At 41.4% G+C, this 14,688-nt stretch overlaps 1 long non-coding RNA gene and 1 gene segment (V, D, J or C); one reads left to right on the top strand and one right to left on the bottom strand.

Annotated features, from left to right (window-relative positions):
• The first annotated feature begins 9,661 nt into the window (after positions 1–9,661).
• On the top strand, positions 9,662–10,188 carry LOC133122961 (uncharacterized). Its single transcript, XR_009708160.1, has 2 exons — positions 9,662–9,792; positions 10,097–10,188. It is a non-coding gene; the product is annotated as an uncharacterized LOC133122961 (long non-coding RNA).
• A 3,507-nt stretch (positions 10,189–13,695) lies between these two features.
• The window catches only part of LOC133122959 (Ig mu chain C region membrane-bound form-like), a 31,526-nt gene continuing 30,533 nt past the window's right edge, over positions 13,696–14,688 (bottom strand). Inside the window, 1 exon segment of the C gene segment in view lies at positions 13,696–13,930. Coding sequence covers positions 13,922–13,930 — 9 coding nt within the window.

Consider the following 14,688-nt stretch of genomic DNA (forward strand, 5'->3'; position numbering starts at 1 on the left):
ACATCAATAACAGTCATGTTTGATTCATTATATTCTTTCAGAATTTAAGATCATGTAGTCGGGATTAAATCAGCAGATTGGCAAACTGCTCAAGTTCATGAGCTACAGATTTACCAAGATCTTTGTATCTGGACTTTTTGTGTCCAATGATGATGTATTCATACACAGTCCTCCCTTACCCCAAAGAGTATAGATTACTCTACATATCTCTGAAATCTACATACCAATAAAGTATTCCAAAAACAATTTTTCCCGTATTTTCAGTACATTATCCTGGAAAGAAATGTAATGCAGAAAAACAAATGTAAATGATACGTGTTCAATGCTGTATATTCATGGTTCCATGAATAACACAGATTATTTTAGCATAATAATGGTTTGCAAATATGACAAAGAACAGAAAGGGCTTTATCTAGACTTTTTGTCAGTGTAAGAGTGGTAATGTGCACATTTACATTTACAGAAGTGGTCCTCTTCCACCTCAATGACAGTAATAAGAAATATTGTGCCATTAAGCCAATTCAGTTGAAACATGGCTCAGGCAGTAAGAGCAGTCGTCTGGCAGTCAGAGGGTTGCCGGTTCGATCCCCTGCCTGGGTGTCGAAGTGTCCCTGAGCAAGACACCTAACCCCCAAATTCTCCTGACGAGCTGGTCGGGTCCTTGCATGGCAGCCAATCGCTGTCGGTGTGTGAATGTAAGTTTTAATCAACAGAAACCCTGAGTTTCACTTCATACAGTTCATTCCAGGGCTCTCTGCTGTAGCTCTGTGTGATAAAGGGGAAGAGGTTTTTGTGTGGCTCTCCCCTCACTCTCTCTCACTGTGGGTCTCTGGCACAGTAATACACAGCAGTGTCTTCAGCTGTCAGGCTGTTCATCTGTAAATACAGCTTGCTGTTGGAGTCGTGTCTGGAGATGATGAATCTTCCCTGAACAGACTGGGCATAATAACTAGAGCTGCTATACTGAGATCCCAACCACTCCAGACCCTTCCCAGGAGCCTGTCTGATCCAGCCCATCCAGTAGCTGCTGAGTGTGAACCCAGAGGCTGTACAGGTCAGTGTGTGAGAGTCTCCTGGTCTCTTTACCTGAGAGAGAGAGAGGAACACACACACACACATTCACACACACACATACACAGGGACCCACACACAGTCAGACACATGCACACACATACACACACACACACAAACACGCACGCACACGCAGCCCCGACACGCCTTTCTTCTAGGCGTGGAAGAATAAGGACAAGCGATAGGTACAAGGAGAATGCAAAGAACGGGATCTTTACAAACAGATTCATCGTCTTCACCGACGTCCTGCTTATTTCTCTACCTTCTGCTCCTGGGGAGCTACTGGGTCTGCTGGGGGGGTTTTTCTCCTTAAAATCAGCATCCTGTTAAGACCCAGGTAACCAGGAGAGGTTAACTGCTCTGATTGATTCATTAAAGGTACAATAGGTAAGATTTTTGTGTAAAATTGTAAATTCCTTCCTTTCATTGAAAAAGGCTCTCTGACATGTTGACTCACCCTCTGCCTGTGTTTATAGTCCTTAAATTCGGGTTTCAAAATATACAGTGTGACAGCCTGACACTCTGTACCAAAACATTGTATTGCTGTACAATAATTAAAGCTCATTGGTTGAAAATGGGTTCTAATTGCCACAGCCAATGGCGTTTCAATGTCAGCGCGTTTACAGGGAAGGCGGAGGGATAAAGTGTTGTGGTTTGAAGGTGTTTGGCGCTGCTATTCCTCTCTTGACGGTTATAAGCCCGAAATTACCTATTGTACCTTTAAGTGCAGAGTAACAATGAAAAACCAGCGGACCCTGTAGCTCACCTGCAGTAAACTATATACAATAACGACCCCTAGTGCTGAGTCAAACACAACGCAAACCAGCTGCTCGCCAACTAAACATGGATGTCCAAAATATACACAAGGACGCCTGCTAGTTTTATAGTCATGGTCCTGGCAAAGAAGAAGGTTAACGCGCAAACTGTATTTAATGCTAAAAGTTTAATGGTGTATTGTTGTTGCTTTATGAGTATGAGTGTATCTTTTCATCACCCACCATAATTTTAAGGTTGCTCTTCGGGTATTATTCCATATAATGATAACCCCTCCTTTCAGATTGACAAAATAATATTGATTTCCAGTGTTCATATTGTTTACTGCTCTGTTTTACAGTGTACAAAGTGAAAGCCTCTAATGTCAGCAGGAGCCAGTAAGACAGATATGAAATGGAAATCTTGTTGGTCATAAAGGAAGGTAGAGTATGTTGTTTTTTATGCTGGAGTTTCTGTACACCAGGCCTGTCACAATAAGGTTTTACGGTGTTGCTTAAACTACACTGAAATTTCTTTTTGGGAATCCTTGACCAAGAATGAAATACTGTGAATAGAACTACAGCAAACAGGCGGTGATCCTGTTTGCTGTAGTTCTCTTTCTCTGTATTTCTTTTATTTTTCTGCAGTTTTTATATCCTTCGCCATTCAGCATTGAGCTCTTTCCAACCGCTTATTTTAAATGTCTCCTTCAAGCGTCTCCACAGACGTAGAGAGGTGGATCCACAGGTTGATTCCAGACATGACAGACATAGAGACGTGGATCCACAGGTCAATTTATACGTCACACGCTTTGAAACAATAGCTCCGCAAAGATTCGCTTGTGTATCCTTACTCAAGAAGCCTCCTGACTCCTACAGTAGTTTAGAAAATGTTGTATGGTTTTTAACGGGGCCTCAAAACAATATTCCGTGTCAGTCAAGCCCCGGGGGAGACAAGGCCGGATAATACGAGCGATGAGAAAGGCCCGCTGTGTCACCCCCCATCCTCTCTCTGTATGACAGGAAAGGAGGAAGGTGTCCAAGCGTCGGACCGAAGACTCTTTATCTCACACTCGGGGTGCCGCGGGCGTCTGGACCTCCAGGAGGGGAAGGAGTACCTCATCATGGGGCCTCCTGAAGACATCTGGCATCAGGACAGCGCCACCCACAGGTGACCTGGGGAGGGCGTGGGTCTCCACTGTGTGTCCAACAGCGTGTCTGTCTCAGGGTTCTCCACTGCGTATCCGACAGCGTGTCTGTCTCAGGGTTCTCCACTGCATGTCCAACAGCGTGTCTGTCTCAGGGTTCTCTAGTGCGTGTCCAACAGCGTGTCTGTCTCAGGGTTCTCCACTGCGTGTCCAACAGCGTGTCTGTCTCAGGGTTCTCCACTGCGTGTCCGACAGCGTGTCTGTCTCAGGGTTCTTCACTGCGTGTCTGTCTCAGGGTTCTCCACTGTGTGTCCCACAGCGTGTCTGTCTCAGGGTTCTCCACTGCGTGTCCGACAGCGTGTCTGTCTCAGGGTTCTCCACTGCGTGTCCGACAGCGTGTCTGTCTCAGGGTTCTCCACTGCGTGTCCGACAGCGTGTCTGTCTCAGGGTTCTCCACTGCGTGTCTGTCTCAGGGTTCTCCACTGCGTGTCCGACAGCGTGTCTGTCTCAGGGTTCTCCAGTGCGTGTCCGACAGCGTGTCTGTCTCAGGGTTCTCCACTGCGTGTCCGACAGCGTGTCTGTCTCAGGGTTCTCCACTGCGTGTCCGACAGCGTGTCTGTCTCAGGGTTCTCCACTGCGTCATGACTGCTGTCTGTTCTGGCCCACGGTGGTGGTATGACCGTCCTGTGGATGTCTAGATAGCAGAGTCTTCCAGTCCACTTTCAAGTGCAGACTGAAAACTCTCCTCTTCAGGTTGCACCTTCACCCTCCCTACCTCAGTGCTATAATTAGCCATGTGTATGCTGTAGGGTATAATTGCAGGGATGTATAATTATTTGGTATTCAGGGTATTCTAGCTGCCAACCGTGATATGCTAGTTGGGAAGATTACACAGTAGGCAGCACGTAACAGCTGCAGGGGCCGTGGCTAGTGATGTGACAGAGGGTTTATGGGCAGCTACATCCTGTCTGTTTTTGCAGAGGATCGATGGATGAATTGACTGATGGATGGATGAATTAACAGATTGATGGATGGACTGACTGATGGATAGGTGGATTGATGGATTGATGGATGGATTGACTGATGGATGGATGAATTAACGGATTGATGGATGGATTGACCGATGGATAGGTGGATTGATGGATTGATGGATCCTGAATAGTGAATGTGATTGTGTGGCTCTCCAAATATGTTTTCCATTACATGCCAATATTACTACATGCCATGTTTGATTCAGAAGACATTCTCTGTCAGTTATATTGATATGCATCCCACTGAGAGAAAGGTGGCTACAATTGTATTTATGCATTCCCTAATGTGACAATAAAACATAGTTCAATGCAATTTAAGTTTTATCTCTTTCAGCTGTATACAGTGACACAAACGCATGGATTGTGCGAGCTTACAGACCCTCCAGCATGAGTATGGTCTTGAAGGCACCTATCAGAGCTAGGATGTTCAGCGGTTAAACATCTGGGTGGTCGTTCAATGAACGAGAAGCTCGTATTCAATCTTTTCACACTCTTCACGTTCTGTGCATGATTGTGGAAAGGACAGGCATACATATTGATGAAGGTTTTCTCATAAAAGCAGTTTTAATTGAAGTAAAGCTACCTGTTTAAAATAAAGCTAACACTCACACAAGAATTTAGCATATGATCGTTGAATTTGATTGGCATGATTCCTCTGACAGACACACACGTAACCTGATTAGTTTTCACTAAACAAGATTAAAGACGATTAAGGTTGCAGTTTAAAGCAGAGCTAGACAAATAAAGAGAAGAGCTGTGAACTAAAGGGCAAATAACAATGAAAAAGATTCAACTGAATATCACTTTAGTGACAGTTGGTTCAAAAAACACGAAGCATTTCATCAGAGAAAATGTTGGTGCCATAGGATGCATAGGGTATGTGATCCTCTTGTAAAAAGAAGAATATTAAAGTCAGAAATAGCACAGACACCACTGTAATAATAATATTAATAATAATAATAATAATACAAAAGTACAGAAATTGTTAAATAAAAATAGAAACACACTTGCTGGCTGAATCAGGTTCTTTAATGCATTTGGGCCGGGGTGAATTGGTTGTTTAATGCATTTGGGCCGGGGTGAGTGGGTTCTTTAATGCATTTGGGCCGGCTGAGTGGGTTCTTTAGTCCTTAATATAAAAAATGAAGAGGAAAGCCACTGTATACTGAAAAAAAAAAACATTTTAATACATAAACAATACACACCCTTTTCAGCGTTTTCTGAAGGTTACAGAACACACATCGGCTTAATAAATGCAGACCACTATCATTGCAAAGTATAGTGTCTTCCCTCTTCAATTTTTCTTGGACTTTTGCCTTTTGGGAACCCTATTTTCCACTTTTTTGTGTTCTTTAGCCCTTACCATCACTAATGTCACAGAGATGCTGTAGAGGAGGGTGATGAGGAAGATGACGAGGAAGGCGCAGGCCGTGTTCCAGATGTCCTCGGGGCTGTCTACGGACAAGGGCTCGTGCGTGTTCTCATTGAAGTACTCGTTGTCTGAGCTGATCTCTTCAGGAGAGGGAACAGCAAGAAATGATGACAGTGCTGAGCGATCAGTCAGCAAGGGCAGCTAATATCACCCCTCTAAGATACTGATAATATTACATAAGGCTAACCATACTGTGTACTGGTGGTCCTCACTCACTATGGGGCGACATGGCTCAGGCAGTAAGAGCAGTCGTCTGGCAGTTGAAGGGTTGCCGGTTCGATTCCCCGCCCGCGCTGTGTCGAAGTGTCCCTGAGCAAGACGCCTAACCCCCAAATGCTCCTGGCGAGCTGGTCGGTGCCTTGCATGGCAACCAAGCCGGGGCTGGAGGGGGAATGTATAGCGAGCGCTAATTTAATACCTCCACCAGAGGTGTAAAGTCTCCAAGGGCCGGAAAGTAAAAGGTCCTGAACTCAGCCGTAAACTCAGCCGTGAACTCAGCCGTGAACTCAGCCGTGAACTCAGCCATTCTTCTCACTGAAGAACTGTGCTAATTAGCAAATCGAGGTGACTGGGAGGATGGGCGTGCCCCTATGGTCGGGTTCCTCCCGAGATTTATTCCCATCGTGGAGTTTCTTCTCGCCGCTGTTTGAGGGTTTTTACCTTGTGCTATTTGGAGGCTTAGGTGTTTCTTCCCTTCGATTTCTCTGTAAAGTGTATGTGTGACAGTTTGTGAAAAGTGCTGGACAAATAACATTGAGTTTAATTGAATTTCATTTTACATTTCACATTTTAGTCATTTGGCAGACGCTTTTAATCCAAAGAGACTTACAAGTGCATAGGTTCTAACATAAGTCAAAGCATCACATCCAGAAACTATTCATTCACACTTGCAGAAATAATGCAACAGTGCCTAAAAGGGTACAAATGCTTGTTGCTGGAGCGGTGCCCTGTAGGTAAATAAAATTAATAGCCATGAATATATAATTAATTTGTACATTTTCTTTGCTTGGAAAAAGATGTTTACATTACTGTACTTTCAATTGGGAAACATGATCGTTGAAAACCTCTGTCACTTAATTTCTCCATTTTCACACACTTATATAGGTGAAAATATGATTGCAGGCAAAGATACATCCAAGCAGAATTATCAAGGAAACACTGTCAAAGAGACAGAAAACTCCTTATGAATTCATACAGATGAATTATTTTCTATGTAATTCGATGTTAGATTACCTGTCCAGATGATAGGTGTTTACTTTAACCAAATAGCCCCACCTTGTGGCCACATAAGATTTTGAACATAGTGTTACCACATCTATCCCCAAGGTGGCACTGTTGTCTAAATTTCATTTAATTTGGAGTATTACTGTCAGGACATTCTGTCAGTTTTGGTAGTCTGTTTGAATACTCCATTTGTATGAATGATTATGGGATTTTTCAAAAACATGTTGGCAAGGTCAATGAAATGAGTGGTCCTTTGTCATTTTAGTTGCTTAATTACCTGTTATCGGAAAGGTCTTCTTCACAGGGCTGAAACATTTGTTTCGGACTTCACATGCAATTGACTTCATGGATTTCCATTCATCCTTGGTGAAAGTCCTGCTGTGCACAGATCCCTGAATCCTGTTCTTGGAGTCCTTAAGTTCACGATAGTCTGCTGATTCAGACTGACTCTTGTCCAAGACCCAGAACACTTTGCTTTTGTAGGAGGCAAACACTTCACAGGTCGCTGTGAAAGCCCCACTGCTTTCATCAATCTTCAATTGCAGAGACGGCGAAGAAATGGGATGAGCTGAGAATACAAAATGGAGTTGAAAGCAAAATGTGCATCACATTGACATGTACACTGGCTGTTTCCTGATGTAGTTATTTATCACTGGCAGATAGGTGCCATTCCCTAAAGACAGAGGAAGAGAATTTCACTCAGTGAGCACTTTATTCGGTATTTATTAGACTTCTTTTTTAGACTTAGATTAGACTAAGTCTTCTGTTGCTGCAGCCTATCCACTTAGAGGTTTGATGTGTTGTGTGTTCAGAGATGCTCTTCTGCATACCACTGTTGTAATGCGTGGTTATTTGCGTTATTGTCACCATCCTGTCAGCTTTGACCAGTCTGGCCCTTCCACTCTGGCCTCTCTTGTTAACAATGCGTTTCTGCTCACACTCTAGAGGCTGTTGTACGTGAAAAATCCCAGGAGATCAGCAGTTATAAAAATACTCAAACCAGCCCGTTTGGCACCAACAATCATGCCACGGTCTTACAGGTGTTCCTAATAAAGTGCTCAGTGAATGTATATATAATTTATTATCAAATAGACAGGACAAATCTCACAATCTGATTGGTTAATAGCAGTGACAATATAACCATATACCAGGGCTATGACTCGCAGTCTGATTGGCTAGAATAGGGACAGGGAGCAGAGACCTTCTTGCTGTGAGGCATCAGTGTGACCCACTGCCCTGCCGTATTGCCCCAGGACAGGCACGGGCAAGAACATTTCTGACAACTGACCTCCATGTAAACCAGTCAGGGCGACTGCTACTTACTTCTGCAAAAGCTGGTGGTGAGCTCTTCTGATTTTCTATTTTGCGTAACTTTGCAGGTATACAATGAGCCAGAAAGCCATTTCTCAAGGTTGACGTCCACCTGGCTGGTCTGGTTGAACTTCTTATCTTCCCCCTGCATATTCCACACAGCTGGTGAACCTTCAAAATGCATGTTGTCCTCTTTCCATTCTACTGTGATCTCTTTTGGGTAAAACCCGGTCAGTGAGCAGACCAAAGTGACTCTTTGGGCTTGTGCTGGGTCACTGCTGAGCTGGTAGTACAGAGTCATACTGGGAAAGATGGGTTCTTGAGCTGCAATGAAAATGAAAGAAATAAGTGTGAAACATTAACCCCAGTAAATGAATGAAGTACATACATTAAATTTACTCAAATTACAAATACACAGGGGATTGGAGAACTCAACTTATGTGTGTGTGTGTGTGTGTGTGTGTGTGTGTGTGTGTGTGTGTGTGTGTGTGTGTGTGTGTGTGTGTTTGTATGCCAACAGTGAGATTTTAAATGAAATAATTATGGACCTTAATGTGCATTTATGTCCACATACTAAACACAATAGGTGCACTCAGCTTGAGAATGACTGTATGTGAGAGAGAAAGAGAGAATGTTTGTGTGTGTGTGTGTGTGTGTGTTTGTGTGAATTGGGAAAAATATGATCCAAGTGACTCTGACCGTGGAATGATTGTTGGTGGCAGACAGGGTGGTTTGAGTATTTCAGAAACTGCTTGTCTCCTGGGATTTCACTCACACACTATTATCTCGAGTTTGCGGACAATTGTGCAAAAAACTAAAAACATCCATTCTGTGGGCAGAAACGCCTTGTTAATGAGAGGAATCAGTGGAGAATGGCCAGACTGGTTAAAGCTGACAGGAAGGTGACAGTAGCAAATAGCATCTCTGAACACACAACACATCAAACCTCTAAGTGGATTGACAACATAAGCAGAAGACTTAATAAGTCTAAAAAATAAGTCTGATAAATACCTAATAAAGTGCTCACTGAGTGTATGCTTACTTGTGACAAGACTGATGACCAATTTAAGCACATAAGATATTTAACATGGTGTTCCCACATCTGTCCCCAAGGTGACGCTGTTGTCTTTATTTGACAAATCATAAATCAGATCCGGTTGGGGTTTGTTCCAAGCAATCGATCCAATTCGACAAAAAAATTACATATGAAATATGTGTATATAGTCCATACAGTAGGTTTGTTGGAAAAACTTGATTGCAGTGATACATGTTGTCGGCAACACACAGGAAACGCAGTATCCAACATCCAACCAATATTTGACACCTCCTCTCGAGGACCAGGTAAACACTTTGCAAACATTATTTGAAAATTGTACCAAGCAAGTATGGAAGCTCCAATAAAATCTGAATAAGACTAAAATTCCGGCTACAATCAATCAACAGAGAGCACTGCAGGTCCTCATATCTGTCAGGAGCAGTTTTCTCGTGACATAAGTTACACATTCATGGAAACAAAAATATATCTATTCATTGTACTTATTTCGTTGTTTACTCTCTTTGAAATTACAATATGTTTCATGCAGCTATTTCTTTGAAAGATTTTGAACAGGTGTATAAAACCCCTTGTCGCTACGGTGACCAGAGACACTGACGTCATCAGCACGAGACGAGACAAGTTTAGTCAGTTCAGTTGAGACATCGTGTCAGTAACAGCTTCGTTCTGCTGGGGTTAAACTAATCATCCTAAACCAAGTCAGTTACTCGATACTTTGGTTCCCATTGTTCCTTATTTGTTGTGGATACATGTGTGCGTGCAAGAGCATGTAAGTGATGTTTTCCCTACAGTATACTATACGAATATGTTCGACTAGGAATGTTAGCTAGCTAACTAATATGTAGCCTGGCGAATTGTTGTATGAAACTGTGCTTGCCGTTTATTCCAGTATTACGTGCGTAGCGCGATTGTATAGTCTATGCTGCCATCTAGAGGGACTAGAGAGTAGTGTTATACTGTTAACTTGGTTAAGTTTAATTTATGCTGTCGTGTAACACGGTCTACGCAGCCAACGTTATTCCAATGTTATTACTGCGATCAGTGATTCTTTATTCCTTTCTGTTATATTTCAGAGACCACACAAACACCCATGTTTATTGGGTTTATATCATGCTGTAATGTACCATAGACAAATTACAAGTAAACATCTCATCGAAACTGTGAATCAAGTTGTGGAAGTCAATCCTTTATTGTGATGTTCGCCACTTTCTGACCGAAGCAAGGAACATCAGGCTGTTAGCACGCCAGTCTATTCTCTGCACACTTTTGTCAACTACAACAGGAATTAAGATCAGTTCCGTTAGAGGTATTTATTATCAGCTTTTTATTGCGGATTTCGTATTTATCTTATTTAAAATAAAATATCTGTGATATATTTATCACCTACTTATCCTATCGCTAAGACGAAAAGAGTGAGCCTATTAAGTGATATCTTCAGGTTTATCACTCTTTGCTGAAATTAAGCTCTAAACGCTATCGAGAAAAAAATGTGTGCAGCTCCTAAAAAGTCGAATGTTAATTAAACTTTTATTCAAACAGAGTAGGACATTCATGTCCAACGGAGACCTTGCGTACTACTGTAAGAGTTGACTCAACACTGAACAGTGTACTGGATGTTTTCTGAAACCATCTACTTTGATTTGTTTGTTCAATGCTTGTACTTGTTCAGTAAATCTACAGCAGTCAACAGAGATCTGATAATATAATAATTATTAGCATTGTATGGTCTGGATATTTGATATTCATAGATATGACATTTTATATTATTCATTCATTCACAACCTGAGCATAAATATTCACTTTTCAGTTTAAATGTCATGGTGGGAGGTAATACCCGTGGTGATCGCTAGAGGGCCTAGGATCATTAGTAACACCTGTTCCTCGTTTGCACCAGGGGAATTGCCTTCCAGCAGAGTATTTAAGGCCAGTTCTGACTGGTCTTCAGTGCTTCTTGGTTACCGTTCGCCCTAGCAGAAAGCCGGTAAATGAATATGGCTCGTGTGAGCCGGTGGTAGAGGGACGTTGTCCCCGGTATGTGTATTTTAGTTTGTGTTTTGCCTGAGCTGCGCCTCATGGGTTTTTTGTTTCATGCCTAGCGGTTTTTTTGCTAGGTTGTACTTTTATTTCTGAACTTATCTGTATCTGTGCTCGCCTTTAAGCACAATTAGTTTAGCACGGGCTAGTTTTTGTTCCTCCCTTTCTTCTGGGAGTAGATATTGTTTTTCGGTCCTGAATATCCCTGTAAACCAACCCCAGCATTCAGGGGCGAACCCTAGCGCGTTCGCTGAGTAGGGGTCTTCTGGTCGCTCCTGGCTTTCCGCTCAACCCCCACCTTATATTAAAGGGTGGTTCATGGTTATTCATATTCACATTTTATTTCGTTCATAAGTAAATTATGGAAAATGTCACCAGGAACTTGTAGTACATCAAAGTCTACTGTAAATCACACAAGATTGGCTCTTCTACAAACTACAGCACCGGGTCTTATCTGCGCTACACTCTGTTACCAGACTCAGGTTTGACTCGGTGCTGCTGCTTTCACGTGTAATTTGATTCAGAAATACATTGCTCTTTAAATCCATGTTTGGTTTGGCTTGCCATGCCGGCGTAAAGGTAGCAAAAGAAAAAACGCTGCTATAGTGGGCGCCGGGTGATGAAAATACCCGTCATGCAAACCCGCGCGGAGAACGAGAAACGCAGCTGTACCGGGGCATCGGCGAGCTGCAGGTGACGGTTCTTTGCGGTTGAGTTTCGGTTCTGTTTGCACAATCTCGGGTGCTATTTCGGGACCTGGGTGTTACTTAATGTTTCTTTCCACAGAACGATCTGCTTGCTGAAGCCTAGCTGCCCGCATGCACCGTCGCGTTTCCTTATTCTCCGCTACTCACAGCTGTGAGAAACGACCCTGAACCAAAGACCAAACTTAACCCCGTTTAATCTAATTGTTAGCGACATGAGTCCGTAAACCAAATAAAATAAACCCAAATAAAATGACCCGTCCACCACACAAGCCGCCGTGCAGTGGCTATTTAGTAGGTAGGCTACGGAAGCGCGTGTAGCCTACTTCTTGATGCCGCATGGACCAAGGCTACACTGCAAAAAATAAAATTCAATTTTGTACACGTATATATTCTAAGGTTTTCAAATAAACCTAAAACGTTTTAACGCGCCTATTTTATTCAGATTTTATGACCGGTTTTACAGGCCAACCGTTGTAATATACACAAAAATATTGTCATAGACTGATTTGGACACGTAGTGTGTCGCCTTCCCATTGTCTTCCAAATTACTAGCCTTTTATCCATAAATATGAAATGGATAATGTTGGGCGCCTGTGTGGGTAAGTGCCACCAGAATCATTCACAAAGAAATCTCACAATAACACTGCACAATACATTTCAATGGCAAGTTGGTACGGGACCTTGCATAGCATCATGTCTGTTACATTTTTACTATGTAATCCTACCAAAAAAAAAAAAAAGGAAAAATCATACAGTATCAGTTTTAAAGAAATGTCAAACAAATTGACCCCAAACATAATAGGAGGGTTAATTGGGAATACCTAAAATAAATACAGTATAGGTGAATAAATGTAGGCTTATATGTAAATAAAATGACACCAGTGAACTGCAGGCTATACTAGAGAAATGTGTCTCTTTGGAAAGTTAAAACTATCTAGGTTAATTTATGTGATATGAAATTGAAAACATAAAAAAGGGAGTTACTAACCCTTTTGGTTGATGACCCTCTGGGTCTCATAGCCATGGATGTCATTTTTAGAGCTAATCTATGCTATGCTTTTAATTCCTGGTATTTGTAACATAATTTAGCAGTTTGAGCAGAGATGGCAGTTTAAACCAATTAGGTGGGTAATCAGATTAAAACTTGATATGCTGAATTAGTCATTACTTATACCCTTTTTATGAAAAAATTAATGATCAAATATTAAGATACACAATTATATGTGTACTGTGCTTACAAAAAAAATGACGGAACAATATTGCAACAATAATGATAGGCCCCTCGCCTTTGTCAATAATGTAACGGCTGGTAGCAGCAACAGTTAAATCCGAAGTGTACTGGAACATTTTCTCTGCTCAAGTTCAATCGAATGCCAAAATTGGGTGGTGCGTCATCCCACAGCAAGGAAATGATCCCAAACATACACCAGTGCTCTCTTCCTTCTTAATGATGATGTTCCAATTAGTTTGTTTCGGGAAGCCAATTGTTTGCCCCATATTGGGTCAGCCTCATAATGGCTACCTTGACTGTCATTGGCCAAACTCTGGTCCTCATGTTGACAAAGGCCAATAACAGACTCCAAAGGCAATCAAAAGCCTGGAATCAAGATAAGGTTAGACACTGAAAGCTTTCTTTTCCCTGCACCGAGGAAGTGAGTGAATACACCTGACAAATCAGAAACAACTGAGAAGCCAACTGTCCAATTGCTTGTGGTCCCCTAAAATGAAGGGACTATGTATAAAAATGGTTGTAATTCATGCATGGATCAGCATATATGGTGGTAAATACTCTGAAATTATAGGAGTACGGAGCGAAAAGAACATGAATTGTACCACTGTCCAAATACTTATGGACAAATATTTTTCCAATTAGTGTTGCATTTATGGATCCAATATATATGAAATTATAATAAAATACAAAAACAAAAATGTTTGTCTTTTTCAAAGACAGGCAAGCGACATGTTTTATTTGAAATATTTGGAGTTACAGTGAAATATGTACAGAGTAACATCACAGGATATCATATTATATTGTCATTTACAAACACAGAGGACTGTTTCAGTAGAAAATTATGCTTGTGTCGATAAGAGATATTTGCACTAGCAGAACACACACACACACATAAGCACAGAACCAGGTTTCTTCTAGTGTGTCTCTCATTTCACCTGTAATGAGAGAAGAACATATATATTAGTACATGGCAAACAAACTGTACTTTGTCACAATTGAATGAACAATAAAAGCTGACACTTCCTCACAAATAAATGCTTTATTTACATAAATATTTAGAATTTCCATGTCTATTTAAACAGAAAATTACTTACTATTGCCGTCAAACCTATAGTTATGTGTTCAGTTGCACACACAAACACATAGGCCACACTCATATTTTTCGGAAACACAGATTTACTGTTTCTGACTGATTTTGTCTGTAAAAATAAGGCATGTCATCATCAGCAACAGTGTGTTTTGTTCTGTTTTGCATCAGTAAAATTACAAGGGCTATTTAAGGTTATGTTCCAACGAAAACACATCTTTGGTCTTCAAGATCATTTCAGAGGTACATACGTATGGACTTGAAAAGATAAATGCCAACCCAATAATCTGATCCAAGTAAGATATTGTTATAATTCTTTTAGATTCTAAATAAGACATATTTGAAGATTGTTTTGAGCCAGTACCCACTATTTCAGATTTTTCATGAAGAAAAATGATTACATTCCAGGATCTAACAACAAGATTTGTGATGCTTTACCCAACCCCAAAGCTTATAATAAGAAAATAATTGGCTCAAACACTCTCCTGGATGTGGAGTAAAGGTTTGCAAAGTTTCATGACAATAGAATGACTATGCACTGAGAAAAATGGTTTTATCGTTCAAAATCAAGTTTTGAGAAAAGATAGAAATGCTAAGTAATTATAC

Source organism: Conger conger, chromosome 2 (genome assembly GCF_963514075.1).
Source record: "Conger conger chromosome 2, fConCon1.1, whole genome shotgun sequence".
Classification (NCBI taxonomy): domain Eukaryota; kingdom Metazoa; phylum Chordata; class Actinopteri; order Anguilliformes; family Congridae; genus Conger; species Conger conger.